Source organism: Gossypium raimondii, chromosome 5 (assembly GCF_025698545.1).
Source record: "Gossypium raimondii isolate GPD5lz chromosome 5, ASM2569854v1, whole genome shotgun sequence".
NCBI classification, from domain to species: Eukaryota; Viridiplantae; Streptophyta; class Magnoliopsida; order Malvales; family Malvaceae; genus Gossypium; species Gossypium raimondii.
Genome location: NC_068569.1, coordinates 49,718,431 through 49,734,113, shown reverse-complemented (window position 1 = coordinate 49,734,113; position 15,683 = coordinate 49,718,431). Strand labels below are relative to the sequence as shown.

General features: G+C 34.3%; 3 protein-coding genes across 3 annotated transcripts; all 3 read left to right on the top strand.

Moving 5' to 3' along the window:
* Window positions 1-2,475: 2,475 nt before the first annotated feature.
* LOC128041107 (receptor-like protein Cf-9) lies at window positions 2,476-3,900 on the top strand. Its single transcript, XM_052630445.1, has one exon. It carries the CDS (start codon window positions 2,476-2,478, stop codon window positions 3,898-3,900), a length of 1,425 nt encoding a protein of 474 aa, XP_052486405.1.
* A 5,716-nt stretch (window positions 3,901-9,616) lies between these two features.
* On the top strand, window positions 9,617-10,237 carry LOC105766343 (receptor-like protein 9DC3). Its single transcript, XM_052630444.1, has one exon. The coding sequence runs from the start codon at window positions 9,617-9,619 to the stop codon at window positions 10,235-10,237; it is 621 nt and encodes a 206-aa protein (XP_052486404.1).
* A 1,703-nt stretch (window positions 10,238-11,940) lies between these two features.
* On the top strand, window positions 11,941-13,054 carry LOC128041106 (receptor-like protein 35). The gene is made up of 2 exons (XM_052630443.1): window positions 11,941-12,555; window positions 12,710-13,054. The coding sequence occupies exons 1-2, from the start codon at window positions 11,941-11,943 to the stop codon at window positions 13,052-13,054; spliced, it is 960 nt and encodes a 319-aa protein (XP_052486403.1).
* The last annotated feature ends 2,629 nt before the right edge of the window (window positions 13,055-15,683 follow it).

The following is a 15,683-nucleotide window of genomic DNA, read 5'->3' as shown; positions in this document are numbered from 1 at the left end:
TAAGCAAGAGGGATAAATATCATATTTACTAGTTTATTTACACCATGTCAATTGTGTACTCACATATCCTTGTATCAATGTTTGGTTTTCCACCCTATACGAGTATTTTAACAAAAAACGAAGACAATAAGCATGCTTTTATGGCAAATTGTTGTTTTTAGGCACTAGGCAAGTTGGGCATCATTTGTGTCAAAGATCTCATCCATGAGATAATGATAGTGAGACCTCATTTCAAGGAAGCCAACAACTTCTTTTGGCTATTTAAGCTCAAGGCACCATTGGGTGGTCTGAAGAAGAAGAGGAATCATTACGTTGAAGGTGGAGATGTCTGCAACCGTGAGAATTACACCAATGAGCTAATTAGGAAAATGAATTTTGTTTGAAAAAAGTCGTGGTTGATGTCTTTTTTTTTTGGCTTATTTTGTAATTTTAATTTATGCTGGAAGTTAGAATCACTTTTTTGTTTTAAAAGACATGCATATTTTTGCCATTCTTATACTTTGACCCAGAGCTTTCTCAAAGTGCTTTTCCTTTACAATTTATTACTAATATTATATATTATATATTTTTATTTTATTAATTTATATTTTAATAATAATTAAATTAAGAATGTTATTAAATTATATATATTTATTTTTATTAAATTATAATTTAATAAAATAACAATAATCATCTATTTAAAAAAATTCTATTTTAGGTACTCTAATGATTTAAGCTTTTTCCTTATGTTATTCAATATCTATTCTATTCAACCAAATATAAAAATACTATTCCAGCTCTATTCCATTCCATTCCATTTAATCAAACAATTGAATTACCGATTACAGCTTCTATTCTATTACAATTCTATTTCATTATAATCCTATTCCATTTTCCCAACCAAATGTGGTGTTATAGTTTTTATTCAAGTAATAACTCTATTTTAAAATTAGCACAATATTTTTAGGGTAAACTATCAAAATTGTCACTTTTTTTTGCCTCATGTTACATTTTAGTCACTTATGTTTGAAATGTTATGTTTTAGTCACTTGTGTTATCGTTTTGTTATAAAACGGTCATTCTGTTGTTAGGATATGTTACCTCCCAAATGGAAGTCCAAACATGACTGTTAAAATGAATTTTAAATGCCAACGTGGATGTCCAACCAAGTAAATTAATTAATTTTTTAATTAAATAAATTTAATTAATTGAATTTTCTAAATTAATTAAAGGAAAATGTTAAATTGGTTGCCCGAAATAATCAAAACCAATCTAAGCCCTAAATGCATCAGATTAATCCTTGAACTGGAAAAAAGAACCCTTAGTCTTTTTTTTCTTTTAGTTTTCATTTCCAGTTTGACTAAAAAAATCATCCATTTTCATAGTCATCTTTATTGAATCGAAACAGTAGAAATCAAATTGAGTGCTCCATCAATCGATTGGATTTTTTTATTCAAAATGGAAGAATAAAGGATCAATTCAATAGTGGGTCCAAGCATGAATTACAATCAAAATTGAGTGCAAAAATAATGTAACAAAAGTGACCATTTTGTAACAAAATAATAATGTAAGTGACTAAAATATAACCTGAGGCAAACAAAAGTGACTATCTTGGTAGGTTACCCTATTTTTTAACTAATAATTATAAATTAAATTTTAGTACTTTTAAATATATAATAATTACCCAACTTCGATTAAATTATAAATATTTTTAAATATATAATTATCATAACTTTTTTTTACTTCAATTTTTTTATTTTAAAATATGAATTTAGTAATATATTGACATGAATTCAAAAACAAATTTAAACTCGTGTTTTTATACATATTATAAATCGATACAGGAAAAAGATGTACCAACACTTGCAAGGCACATTGCAGAAGATGATCAACGACTTGATAACAAAGTAAAATCGAACAAATGTTTAAATGCCGACAATGGTAACTGTTTCATCTATTTCAACATTAGGCCTAATTGTTTGGTTAGAATATATAAATCAAATGAAGACATGCATTCGCTTTATCCTTCTCACCTTTGACCGCTGCTTTTCACGCCATTTATACTAAATTAACTTATTTTAAGGAAACCTTATGAGTGATAATGCCAAATGGAGTCATTAAGTATAGATGTCCGGCCATTTCTGGATGCGTCCAAGCAAGATAGAAACAAAACACAAAAAAAAGGGGTAGTCAATGAATTGACGAATGGCATAAATTGGTAGTGGAATTGTTTCAATTGGAAACTTATATAAGCAACTCCACAACCAAATTCTTTGTTCATCTTGTTTCTATTGAGTTCATAAGAGAAAGATGTTATATTTAATCCTATGCTTCCTTTTGGGCTTCTTCAACTCTTCATTGCTATCCCTTTCTTTGTCTCTTCCTCCAACACATTTATGTCGTCCCGAACAGAGTTCTGCATTGCTGCAATTCAAAAGCAACTTTTCCCTTTCCATTAGTAATTGTTCACAAGTTCACATTGATTCTGTTCATAAGATGGATTCTTGGGATGAAGGTACTGACTGTTGCAAATGGGAGGGTGCGGTGTGTGATAACAAGAAAGGCAATGTGATCGGCCTTGATCTCAGTTGTAGTGGACTAATTGGTTCTCTCCAATCAAACAGTTCCCTCTTCTCACTTCAAAACCTTCGATGGCTCAACCTTGCCGGCATTGGCTTCGGCAACTCTGAAATCCCATCTGAGTTTGGTAAGTTGAGGAGTCTAACTTATCTCAATCTCTCTGCCACTGGACTCACTGGTCTTGTCCCACCTGAAATCTCTCTTTTGTCAGAAATAGTTTCGCTTGATCTTGGTGTAAATTTTCTTTTCTTTAGGAACCATGATTTTAACATGCTTGTCCACAACCTTACAAAATTAGAAAATATGATCCTTGACGTTATAGATTTGTCTCTGGTTGTACCTTATTCTTTCCTTAACTTGACTGTCTCATTGAAGCATCTAAGTCTTTCTGACTGTAATTTGCAAGGAAATTTCCCAACCCAAGTTTTCCATCTTCCATATCTTCAAAACATCAAATTAAGAAATAATGCAAATCTCAGTGGTTATCTACCAGAAACAAATTGGATCAGTCCACTTAGGTTGTTGGATGTTTTAGGGACAAGGATTTCAAAAGGGTTACCCGTCTCAATTGGTAATCTTAAACACTTGAAAAAGCTTAACCTTGATAGTTGTGTTTTTATGGGGTCAATCCCTTCAGCCCTCGGAAACCTCACAAAAATCGCCTTCTTGGATATCTCAGGCAACATGTTCCAAGGGCAAATTCCTGATGTTTTTGGGAATTTAAACGATCTACGTTCCATGGATTTTTCCTCCAACAATTTTAGCGGTGTCTTCCCACCATCAGCATTTAACCTCACCAGCCTTACCTTCATGGACTTCTCTTCCAATTTCCTTCAGGGTACCCTTCCCAACAACTTAAGTGGACTTTCGTATCTACGAGAACTCTACTTAAGTGCAAACTTGCTTAGTGGCAGAGTACCAGGTTGGTTGTTCAGTCTACCTTCTTTGGAGCATCTAGACCTTCACTCTAACAAACTTAATGGTCCCATTGACCCAATCCAAGAGCCTAATCTGGTCCAACAAGTCTATTTATATAAGAATGAAATACAGGGAACGATTCCAAGTTCTTTCTTTGAACTCATCAACCTTGCTTCTCTTGACCTTTCATCTAATAACTTGAGCGAAAATATCAAGTCATGCATGCTTGTGAAGCTTAGGAATCTAGGGTTTCTTGATCTTTCATTTAACAACTTACTATCATTAACAAGGTGTAGTAATGATGTCAATTCTGCCCTACCCATGATAAATCAGTTTCATTTCTCTTCTTGCAACATGCAACGTTTCCCAAGCTTCTTGAATGCATCCAAGTCCTTGGAACATTTGTTGGAGAATAAAACGTGAGAAAGATAGAATAATATGTAGGAAAGTTGCTCTCTTATTAATGAATTCTGAATGAGTAAAAAACAAAGAATAAATGCCTATATTTATAGGCTTACATGAAAACTAACTTAAGATAAAAATAGCTAACAAATTATTTAGTCAAACTAGAAAATCTGAAACTACCAAGATACTACCAAGATTTTCTAAACATCCCACCAATATTATTTTGAATTATTCTCAACACTCCCCCTTAATTCAAAGTTGCGACACCAAGTAAACTTCTAAAATAGCAAAACTTCTCTTTTGATAATGCTTTTGTTAACATATCTCGCAAATTGCTCTTGATTGTTGCAATATTCCAAAGATATCTCCTCTTTGCTACCAAATCTCGAATGAAATGATAACGAATATCTATGTGCTTTGTTCTACTATGAAATGTTGGATTCTTTGTCATAGAGATAGTGGATTTGTTGTCACAAAATATGGTAGTTGCACATTTCTATTCTTGTTGGAGATCGATTAACATTCTCCTTAGCCAAATGGCTTGACAAGTCATTGCGATTGTTGCTACATATCAACCTCTCCGAGGTTGACAATGTTGTTGTAGCTTGCTTCTTAGAACTCCATGTGATCACCCCAGAACCTAGAGTAAAAATAAATGCTGATACACTTCTTCTATCATCTAGAGAACTTGCCCAATCACTGTCTGTGAACCCACACAATCTGAAATCTAAAGTTTTTGAGTACCATATGCCATACTCAAGTTCCAAGAATGTATCGCAAGACTCGTTTTTTTGCTCCATAATGAACCTTTGAAGGTTCTTTGCATAAACACGAAATAACACCAACAGGAAATGCAATATCGGGTCTAGTGTGAGTCAAATAGATTAAACCTCCAACCAAGCTTCTAAACCTCCTTGCATCTACCATTTCTTCTCCATCCTCTTGCTGCAATTTTTCATTGATATTCATGGGTGTAGTTGCAGGCTTGCAATTAAGCATACTAAATTTACTGAGAAGATCCTTGGCATATTTCCTTTGTGAGATAAAAATTCCATCATCAGCTTGATGAATTTCAAGACCGAGGAAATAATGCAATAAACCCATATCGGACATCTCAAATTCATTCATCATTTGAGACTTAAATTCATCAACAAGTAAGTTAGAGGAACTAGTATAAATGATATCATCAACGTAAAGACAAACAATGATGAAATCATTTTTACCTTCCTTTTTCACGTACAAGGTGGGCTCGTTCTCACTTCTCATGTACCCTTTCTTCTGAAAATACCCATCGATCTTGTTGTACCATGCTCGAGGGGCCTGCTTCCCTTCTCTATGAAACCTTCTGGTTGTGTTACGTAAACTTCCTCTTGTAGATCTCCATTGAGGAACGCTGATTTGACATCAAACTGGAAAACAGGCCATTGCAATTGTGCAGCTATTGCTAGAACAAGCCTCACTGTTTCGAACCGAGCTACTGGAGAGAAAGTTTCTTCGAAATCAATACCATATTGCTGTGCATAACCTTTCGCTACAAGACGAGCTTTGTGCTTTTGAATGCTTCCATCTGCACCGAATTTTGTCTTGAACACCCACTTCAAACCAATTGCATTTTTATCTTCCGGCAAGTTGACCATCTCCCAAGTTCTATTCTTTTCGATGGATTGTATCTCCTCCATCATTGCCTTTTTCCATTCTTCCTTATCGTGACTTCTTCATAATCTCGAGGATCCAAACGGCTAGGGCAAATTAGCGGGATGCATAAGTGTCATCGGCATATTTTGATTTGGCTTTTGACCCTTGTTGATCTCCTTAGTGGAATTGGCTCGTCGGAAGATTCTTCAAGTGTTGTAGATATTCTGTGTGCAGGCTCCTCCTTTTATCTATAGAATCTTTGATGGGAAAAGAAATCTCCTGTTGTACCTATTCTACACTCATATCCCAGCTTGCATTTTCATCAAACACTACATCTCTTCTACTTGTAAATTTTCCACTATGAGGGTTATACAATCTATATGCTTTGGATTGAGTACAATAACCAATGAAAATGCATTTTCGGACTTTTCATCAAGCTTTTACGAGCATGAGAATTTAATAAAGCGTATGCAACACACCCAAAAATTCTTAAATGACTTACATTAGGTTTCCTACCACACCAAGCTTCATATGGAGTTTTATTCATGACAGCCCTTGTTGGTGAGAGATTCAGTAGATAGACAGATGTTGCCACAGCTTCCGCCCAAAACTGATTTGAGAGTCCCTTCGCTTGTAACATGCTTCTTGCCATCTCCACAACATTTCGGTTCTTCCGCCAATGACACTGATTCGCTTTCAGGAGTGTAAGGAATTGTTAACTCCCTATGGATGCCACTGTCCTCACAAAACATATTAAACTCTTTGGACATGAACTCTCCACCTCGATCTGTGCGAAGAAGTTTGATATGGCAGCCACTTTGATTCTCCACCATAACCTTGAATTTCTGGAACTTTTCAAAAGTTTCTGACTTGTTTTCCAAAAAATACACCCAGCTCATGCGACTATAATCATCAGTAAACAGCAAGAAGTAACGGCTCCCACCCAAGGACTCGGTTTGCATAAGACCACATAGATCAGCATGAGTTAATTCTAAACATTCAGTAGCTCTCCATGCTTTTCCAACAGGAAATGGCTTCCTAGTTTGCTTTCCATAAATGCACCCCTCACATAAATCAAGAGAAACAATTTTCGGTAGTCCAAGAACCATACCTTTATCACTCAGTAATTTCAGGCCTTTAATATTGAGATGACCATACCTCAAATGCCATAGCTTCGAGTCATCCTTTGTACTTGCAGCAAGAACAAAGTTCTCCATGTTTGAAACATCCAACGGAAACATCTTGTTTGGTGTCATGTTGACATGGACTCGTTTGCCTGATTTTTTGTTTTTGATGATACATGCACCATCATCAAATACGACAGCATATCCACCAGCCATTAGTTGTCCAACACTCAATAAATTGTATCCTAAATCAGGAACAAACTGAACATTGTCCAACATTTTTCCTTCTCCATGGCTATTAACGATTTCCACAGTGCCTTTTCCTTCAACTAACATCTCCCTTTTGTTTCCAAGTTGCACCTTTAGCTTTTGTGACTCGTCGAGCTCCTTGAATAAGGATTTGGTACCCGTCATGTGATTCGAACAACCGCTGTCCACAAACCACCAATCACTTGACTTATGGTTAGTATCAATACAAGCCATAAAAAGCTTGTTTTCTTCCTCACTTTCTGATGCAAAATTCATTTTTTGATCTTTATACCAACAATCGCCTTTTACATGCCCATATCTATTGCAATGGTAACATTGAATGCCATTTTTGTGTTACCTTGCTCATTCGATTGCCTTTGTCCATCATACCTTCCTTTGCTCGCTTCGCCATAGCCACCGCTTCGACCTCTACGAAATCCTCCTCTTCCTCGTCCTCTATTTGTTGAACGGTTATTGTCACCTTTCACTTGAAATGCCTTCTCTTCACTATTCTCTTCACTCCTTTCTGCTGATCTATTGATTCTCGCCTCATGAGATTGAAGAGATCCCATCATTCATCAACGGAAAGAACCGCGAGATCTTTGGACTCTTCTATAGCACCACAACATGATCAAATTTTGTCGTTAAGCTTCGCAAGACTTTTGCTACAATTGTCTCGTCTCGAAATTTTCTCACCATAGGAGCGCAATTGACCGACTATTATCCTTGTTCGTGACAAAAATCAGCAATTGATTCACCATTCTTCATCATTAAGGTCTCAAAATCACGTCGTAGTGATTGTAATTTCACTACTATGACTCTTGAATCACCTTGATATTCTTTTCGCAAGATTGACCATGCTTCATTCGATGTGGTTCTTGCTGCAATTGAGAGAAAATAGAGTCATGAACGCTTGTCGGATAATGAACAATGCCTTAGCATCATTTTTCCCGACTTCTTTCAACCTCCTATCTTCTTCTTCATCGGGTTCAAGTATGTCAACGAACCCGTACTCCACCAAGTCCCATAGCTCTTGCGATTTGAGCAATGTCCTCACCTTGATGCTCCACCACTCATATTTCTCACCATTGAAAATGGGTATGAGTGGTTGAGAGGAAGAAAACCAGTGATGCCATTCCAAAACACTCACTCTTTTCTCTCGTGTTTCCCAAAGACCCTAATGGACCCAAACCTCACTTTCACTCAATTGCCTAAAGGATCCAACCTAGCTCGATGCCAAAATTGTTGGAGAATAAAACGTGAGAAAGATAGAATAATATGTAGGAAAGTTGCTCTCTTATTAATGAATTCTGAATGAGTAAAAAACAAAGAATAAATGCCTATATTTATAGGCTTACATGAAAACTAACTTAAGATAAAAATAGCTAACAAATTATTTAGTCAAACTAGAAAATCTGAAACTACCAAGATACTACCAAGATTTTCTAAACATCCCACCAATATTATTTTGAATTATTCTCAACAACTTTTAGATCTTTCTAATAACCAAATTCATGGTTCTATTACAAAATGGGAAGCCGAAGGATGGGAGGGCTTGCTCACTTTGAACCTTTCTATGAACTTCTTGACTACCGTAGAGCAAATTCCAGGGAAGCATCTGTTTATTCTGGACCTTCGCTCCAATTCACTTCGAGGACTACTTCCAACTCCACCACAGGCATTGTGTTATTTCTTAATCTCAAACAATGAGTTAAATGGAGAAATCCCTTCCAAGATTTGCAATTTGAGGTTTCTTTATGTACTCGACTTGTCCAAGAACAAGTTGGGCGGAACTATTCCAGATTGTTTTGGGACTTTTAGTGACCAGCTCTCAATGGTTGTTTTGAGAACACTTAATCTCAATGGTAACCAGCTTGAAGGATCAGTTCCACAGTCATTAAAGAACTGCTACCGTTTGGAAGTTTTAGATTTGGGCAACAACAACATAAATGATACATTTCCTAATTGGTTAGGTACGCTTCCACATCTGCAAGTTCTTGTCCTTCGATCTAATAGATTCCACGGTGACATACAAAATTTCGTGGAACATTTTCCTTCAAAGACCTTGAATGATTGATCTCTCTCGAAATGAGTTCTTGGTCACATCCCACCCGAGCTATTTGAAAATTTAAAATCAATGAAAGATATTCGGTAGACAAAAGTGTGTTGAAAGTCGGATCGCAATGCAACATGGAGCGAAGCACGCCATGTCGAGATCGCAGACTATCGAGCTCACTCATTTTGCTTGGTGCGCATACGAATGGTTTTGGACCAAATGAAGCAACCGACATTCTTTGTTTTGTTTTGATGTAATTTAGTTCAGTTTAATTGCAACTAGCTTTAATAGTTAGTAAGATTAAGTTAGTGATTAGATAGTGATGTAAAAGGCGATATGTCACTCATTTTGTATTTGACTTAAGCTTACATTGGTTGTAAATTAGTGGAGGCAGTTAGATTAGTAGATAACTGTCAAATGAACAAATTGTAACTCCTTTTATTTTCAAATTTTGAATGAAAAAATGTAATGTTCAGTTACAACTTGGCTGAGTATTCAATTTTGTTCATTTTTTCTTTGCTTTTGCTTTTTCTTTGCTTCGATTCTTCTTGCTTCAGTCTTGCAAACATTGTTTTGTAACTTTGTTTGATGTTTGCTGCTGCCAATGTTCCAACAAAGTGGTCCAGAGTACATTGGAGCAGATTATTATCAAGACTCAATAACTGTAACAATGAATGGGTCGGATTTCGAACTTGCGAGAATTTTAACTATTTTCACGATCATTGATTTTTCAAGCAACCATTTCAAGGGGCCGACTCCTAAAGCAATTGGAGAACTTAACTCACTCATAGTGCTTAACTTCTCACACAACAGCTTAACAGGTAATATCCCACCATCACTTGGAAAATTGGCGGCACTTGAATCATTGGATCTCTCATCAAACAAGCTTCAAGGAAGAATTCCAATGCAATTAACCAACTTGACATTTCTCGGAGCATTGAATCTTTCTCATAACAATCTTGAAGGGCCTATACCGTTAGCTAATCACTTCGATACTTTCTCAAACGATTCCTTCGCCGGTAACTCCGAGCTATGTGGATTCCCATTGTCAAAGACATGTGGCAACGATCAGAACCAAAGTCACCTCCATCAACGATTCTTGATGAATCAAATAACACTTATTTGGAAAATTGCAGTGATGGGTTATGGAAGTGGAGTAGTGTTAGGATTGAGCGTGGGATACATTGTTTTCACAACTGGGAGACCTCGTTGGCTAGTGAAAATGATCAAGCGAAACCCAGAAAAGAGAATGAGAAGAAGGATCCATCGAAATGGAAGGAGAAAGAATTAGCAATGGATGCTATAGGGTTTGTTTCTAGCATCTTTTCTACAATATTTTCCATGTAATCTAGTTATAACCAAAGTTTCATGCATGATTTTGAATAAAAAAATTATACGTTTCATGTTTCTCCATAGTAATATAAAATTGGATTATTTTAATTATTACAGGAAATTAAAGACATAAAATTAGCATTATACAATCATTCATATTCAATATATTATGTAATCACTCAAATTAAATAAATCTCATTTTCTTCTTTTATACGCTTCGGTTTCCTTGGATCTCTTTCTCTCTGTTTACAAACAGTGTACAGCAGCCAACTATATATATAATCATAAGCAAAAAAATTATTTCCTTTTTATTTTAAAATTTTATTCTTTAATCCAATCTATTTAATATATCCTTTAATTTATTTAATTTTAGTTAAAAATTAAAACCTTTGTTTTATTTTTAGTTTTTGATGGATTCTATAAATTTCTTGGTAATTAAAAGAATTTGAAAAAGAAAGTTGAAACCAGATCGATTGAAATTGAAGTAGAAGAATTGAATCCCTTAGTAGCATTTGTACTACTAATTTGAATTACTTGTTTCTAAATTTTTTAATTAAAATTAAATTGAATTAGAGATTATATTAAATATGGATGAATGTATAATATTAATTTCACTCCAAACAATTTGCTATATACTGAGCTGTCGCTAAAAACAAAAATATAAGTCTAAAAGTTCTATACTGACGGCAAAATGGGGTATTCCGACAAAAATTACCAATATGAAAGAAATGATATAATTTAAGTACCATGATATATATATATATATATATAATTGAAATAAAGCATATATTTTTTACAAAAGACTAGTTAATATAATTCAAACTTAACCTATATTTGCAGTGCCTTACCTAGTTATCTAGAGGAAAATTCTTACTATACAAATAAAGATTTCAACTCAATATATCCTAACTCCAGGATAATTATAGCCTCACTGAATTACACTTAGCATGATCTCTCTCTCACTCACCTTGCCTAAAGGTAGAAAATAAATAACACAAAAGTGAAAATACAAAGCACCATATCCTCTCTTAAATGAACAAAATAATACAATGACTACAAGTAAACTGATAATTTATAGGCTTACAAGGCTTCGGTATTAAACAAGAAATAAGTGGGATAAATATCATATTTACTTCATCATGTCAATTGTCCAACAAGGTAGTACTCTTTCATTAAAATGATCTTCAATTATCTTTAATTGAATTGTTGAATTGTTGTTTGGATAGAATATAAGTCATGGCAAAAATAATAATGCCATTTGTAATAAGTAAGTATAGAACTCTGACTTAATTTTTGTCTATAATAACAATGTCGTGCAAGTAAAAGACAAACAACTATTGTCAAGACATGCATTAATTTTATTCTTCTCACCTTTGACCAGTACTTTTGATGCCATTTATACTAAATTAACTTCTTTTAAGGAAACCGTAAGAGCGATAATGCCAAATGGAGTCAATACAACGATGGGCTGCTGTAAGTAAGTATAGATGTCCGGCCATTGCTGGATGTGTCCAAGCAAGATAGAAACAAAAAAAAGGGTACTCAATGAGTTGTTCAAAGGCATCAATTGGTAGTGGAAATGTTTCCATTTGAAACTTCTATAAGCAACTCTACAACCAAATTCTTTGTTCATCTTTTTTCTATTGGGTTCATAAGAGAAAGATGGTATATTTAATCCTATTCTTCCTTTTGGGCTTCTTCAACTCGTCATTTCTATCCCTTTCTTTGTCTCTTTCTCCAACACATTTATGTCGTCCCGAACAGAGTTCTGCATTGCTGAAATTCAAGAGCAACCTTTCCATTTCCGTTTCCATTTATAAAACTCATTGTTTAGGAGAAGTTCACATTCCTTCTCACAAGACGGATTCTTGGGATGAAGGTCCTGACTGTTGCAAATGGAAGGGTGTGGTGTGTGATAACAAGAAAGGCAATGTGATCGGCCTTGATCTCAGTTGTCGTGGACTAATTGGTTCTCTCCAATCAAACAGTTCCCTCTTCTCACTTCAAAACCTTCGATGGCTCAACCTTGCCGGAAATTATTTCAGCAACTCTAAAATCCCATCTGAGTTTGGTAAGTTGAGGAGTCTAACTTATCTCAATCTCTCTCTCACTGGATTCACTGGTTTTGTCCCACCTGAAATCTCTCTTTTGTCAGAACTAGTTTCACTTGATCTCAGTCTGAATCCTCTTTTGTTTAGGAACCATGATTTTAACATGCTTGTCCATAACCTTAGAAAATTAGAAAATATGGTCCTTGACCGTATGAATTTGTCTCTGGTTGTACCTTATTCTTTCCTTGACTTCCTCATTGAAGCATCTATGTCTTTCTAACTGTTATTTGCAAGGAAATTTCCCAACCCAAGTTTTCCATCTTTCATATTTCAAAACATCAGTTTAAGAAGTAATCCAAACCTCATTGGTTATCTACCAGAAACAAATTGGAGCAGTCCCCTTAGGTTGTTGGATGTTTCAGAGACAAGCTTTTCAAAAGGGTTACCCGACTCAATTGGTAACCTTAAAACACTTGAAAACACTCGGCCTTTCTCATTGTGTTTTTACGGAGTTCATCCCTTCAGCACTTGGAAACCTCACAAAAATCACCTTCTTGGATATCTCAGGCAACATGTTCCAAGGGCAAATTCCTGATGTTTTTGGGAACTTAAACGATCTAAGTTTCATGGATTTTTCCTCTAACAAATTCAGCGGTGTCTTCCCACCATCAGCATTTAACCTCACCAGCCTTACCTTCATGGACTTCTCTTCCAATTTCCTTTAGGGTACCCCATTAAGTAATGAAAAAGTAAAAATAACGGAAGAAATTGAGCACACAAATATAACGTGAAAAAACACTCCAAAAAGAATAAAAAATGACGGGCAAAGATAATTTTACTATAATGACAAAAGACTGAATAATACAAAAGATGAACACAAAAACTAACCCCAAAACCCAAAAACAAAAAAACCCTTGAAACTTAAACACAAAATTCTCCAAAAGTATTATGAGTTCTAATCTTTTTAAGGAGTGTGTTTTTAAGGTTGTAAAAGAGCCTATTTATAGGCTAAATTTGTAAGTGAAATAAATTATACAAATAAATGCTAAATATATTATACTAATAAATACTAAATCTTCTACAAAGTAAATATATTTTGTTTAACTTAACTTGCAAGCAATCTCTTATTTAACAAGAATTTTGGTCACATAACTTTAATAAATTCTGTAACTGGGATTGAATTCCCGATCAGTTAGTTAAGGGATGAGGTGAGTAACCACAACATCACATCTCATAGTTAGAATAAAAGTAAATTTAAACAAAAATCAAACGCAATATTGAGTATAAATAATAAGATTTGTTAACTCGACTCAACTTGACTCGAAATTTTTTGACTCAATTCAATCCGATTCGAACAAAATTCAAATTGAGTTCCGTCAACTTGACTAACTCGAAATTTTTTGACTCTATTCAATCCAACTAGATCAAATACTCACCTCTAATTCTAATCATCCCTTTGATCAATAAAGTACATTCTCTATTGCTTTCATATTTTCTTTGTTCTTTATTCTCTCCATCTCTCTTTATTTTATAACAATTTTAACATTTTAAATATATAATAATTATCACAACTTTGATTAAATTATATTATTTTTAAATGTATAATTTATCACAACTTCTATTTTGTTTCAATTTTTTTTTTATTTTGAAGGGTGAATTCATTAATTCATTCAATGAATGAAACCATACAATTCAGGGGAAAAAATAACAAACACTTGTTGTAGATGGGGAAGGACAAGCTCCATCAACACAACAAAGGCTTTAGCCTCAGCATTAATAAAAGATTGTAACACGTTGACAATTGGCTTTGTCACAACTCAAGCACGACATATCTGGAGTGATTGCAGGCACTTAACACGATAAGAAAATCAACCCCGGATGGTCCAAAGCGGAAAGCAAAAATCGAAAAAAGAATTGAGCATTCACTAAACTATAGAGGATGGCAACAAAATCATCCTAAAACCACTTGTAAAACTAAGATTACATGCATAAGCAAGACTAAAAACAGTGCTACAAGAGTAGACAAAAACTTCTAAAACTAAAGACTTATTAAACCATGGTAAAAAAAATAAAAAAATAAAAAACTTAGGACAATACGAGTCCAAATTGACTCATGAAATCATTTATTATTCTGAAATATTTTCAAAACAGAAACAGATTAAGAAGCTGATGAAGAGCCACCCACTTTCTAAGAAAAACTACTGGTGGCCAGTGGAGTTTTAGCGAACGATAGACATCGTCATCTATCCATCACAACTTGTGAAGATAACAAAGATACCCACAAAATAGATCTGCAAATTGAAAAAGAGAGAAGACATGTGGAGTGAATGAGAAGAAGAAAGAAAGAAAGAGTTGGTGGGAGGGAAAAAAATGGGCGATAGCTAACCCTGGAGGCTGACACCATCGCTGAACAAAATAAAAGAGAAGAAACAAATGACTTGAAAAAAAAAAGAGAAAAGTTTTTAGGTTTTTATTATAAATTTTTTATTTAAAATGTAAATCTAGTAATATGTTGAAAAATAAAAAGCATTCTCATGAATTCAAATATTTTTATGAATTTAAATTCGTAGTTTTATATATATTATAAATAAAAGGGAAAGAGATGTAGCAACACTTCAACACTAGAAACCATATTGCAATGCACGTTACATAAGATTGTCAACTAATTAATTCGAATTTAATTATGTTGGTTGATTATATCTACTTAACCAAGTAAAATCCGACAAATGTTTAAATCGTTTCATCTATTTTAACATTAGGCCTAATTATTTGGTTTGAATATAAGTCATGGCAAAATACTAATGCATTTATAATATATAATTTAATACATAGAATTAAATATTAATTCAGAACATAAAATTGGACTGTAACTGTGTCGTGCAAGTAAAAGACAAACAACTATTGTCAAGACATGCATTAATTTTATTCTTCTCACCTTTGACTAGTGCTTTTGATGCCATTTATACTAAATTAACTTCTTTTAAGGAAACCTTAAGAGTGATACTGGCAAATGGAGTGATAATGTCCGGCCATTGCCGGATATGTGTCTAAGCAAAAGAGACACAAAACAAAAAGGGTACTCAATGAGTTGACGAATTGGCATAAATTGGTAGGGGAATTGTTTCCATTTCAAACTTATCTAAGCAACTCCACAACCAAATTCTTAGTTCATCTTTTTTCTATTGGGTTCATAAGAGAAAGATGCTATATTTAATCCTATGCTTCCTTTTGGGCTTCTTCAACTCTTCATTGCTATCCCTTTCTTTGTCTCTTCCTCCAACACATTTATGTCGTCCCGAACACAGTTCTGCATTACTGAATTTCAAGAGCAACCTTTCCCTTTCCATTAGTAAA

Excerpts from the sequence above, each read along its gene's own strand:
- LOC128041107 (XM_052630445.1), top strand. The coding sequence starts at position 2,476 with ATGGATTCTTGGGATGAAGGTACTGACTGTTGCAAATGGGAGGGTGCG.
- LOC105766343 (XM_052630444.1), top strand. The coding sequence starts at position 9,617 with ATGAATGGGTCGGATTTCGAACTTGCGAGAATTTTAACTATTTTCACG.
- LOC128041106 (XM_052630443.1), top strand. The coding sequence starts at position 11,941 with ATGGTATATTTAATCCTATTCTTCCTTTTGGGCTTCTTCAACTCGTCA. Across the intron at positions 12,556-12,709 it reads ACCGTATGAATTTGTCTCTG|AAACAAATTGGAGCAGTCCC; the intron begins GTTGTACCTTAT and ends GTTATCTACCAG.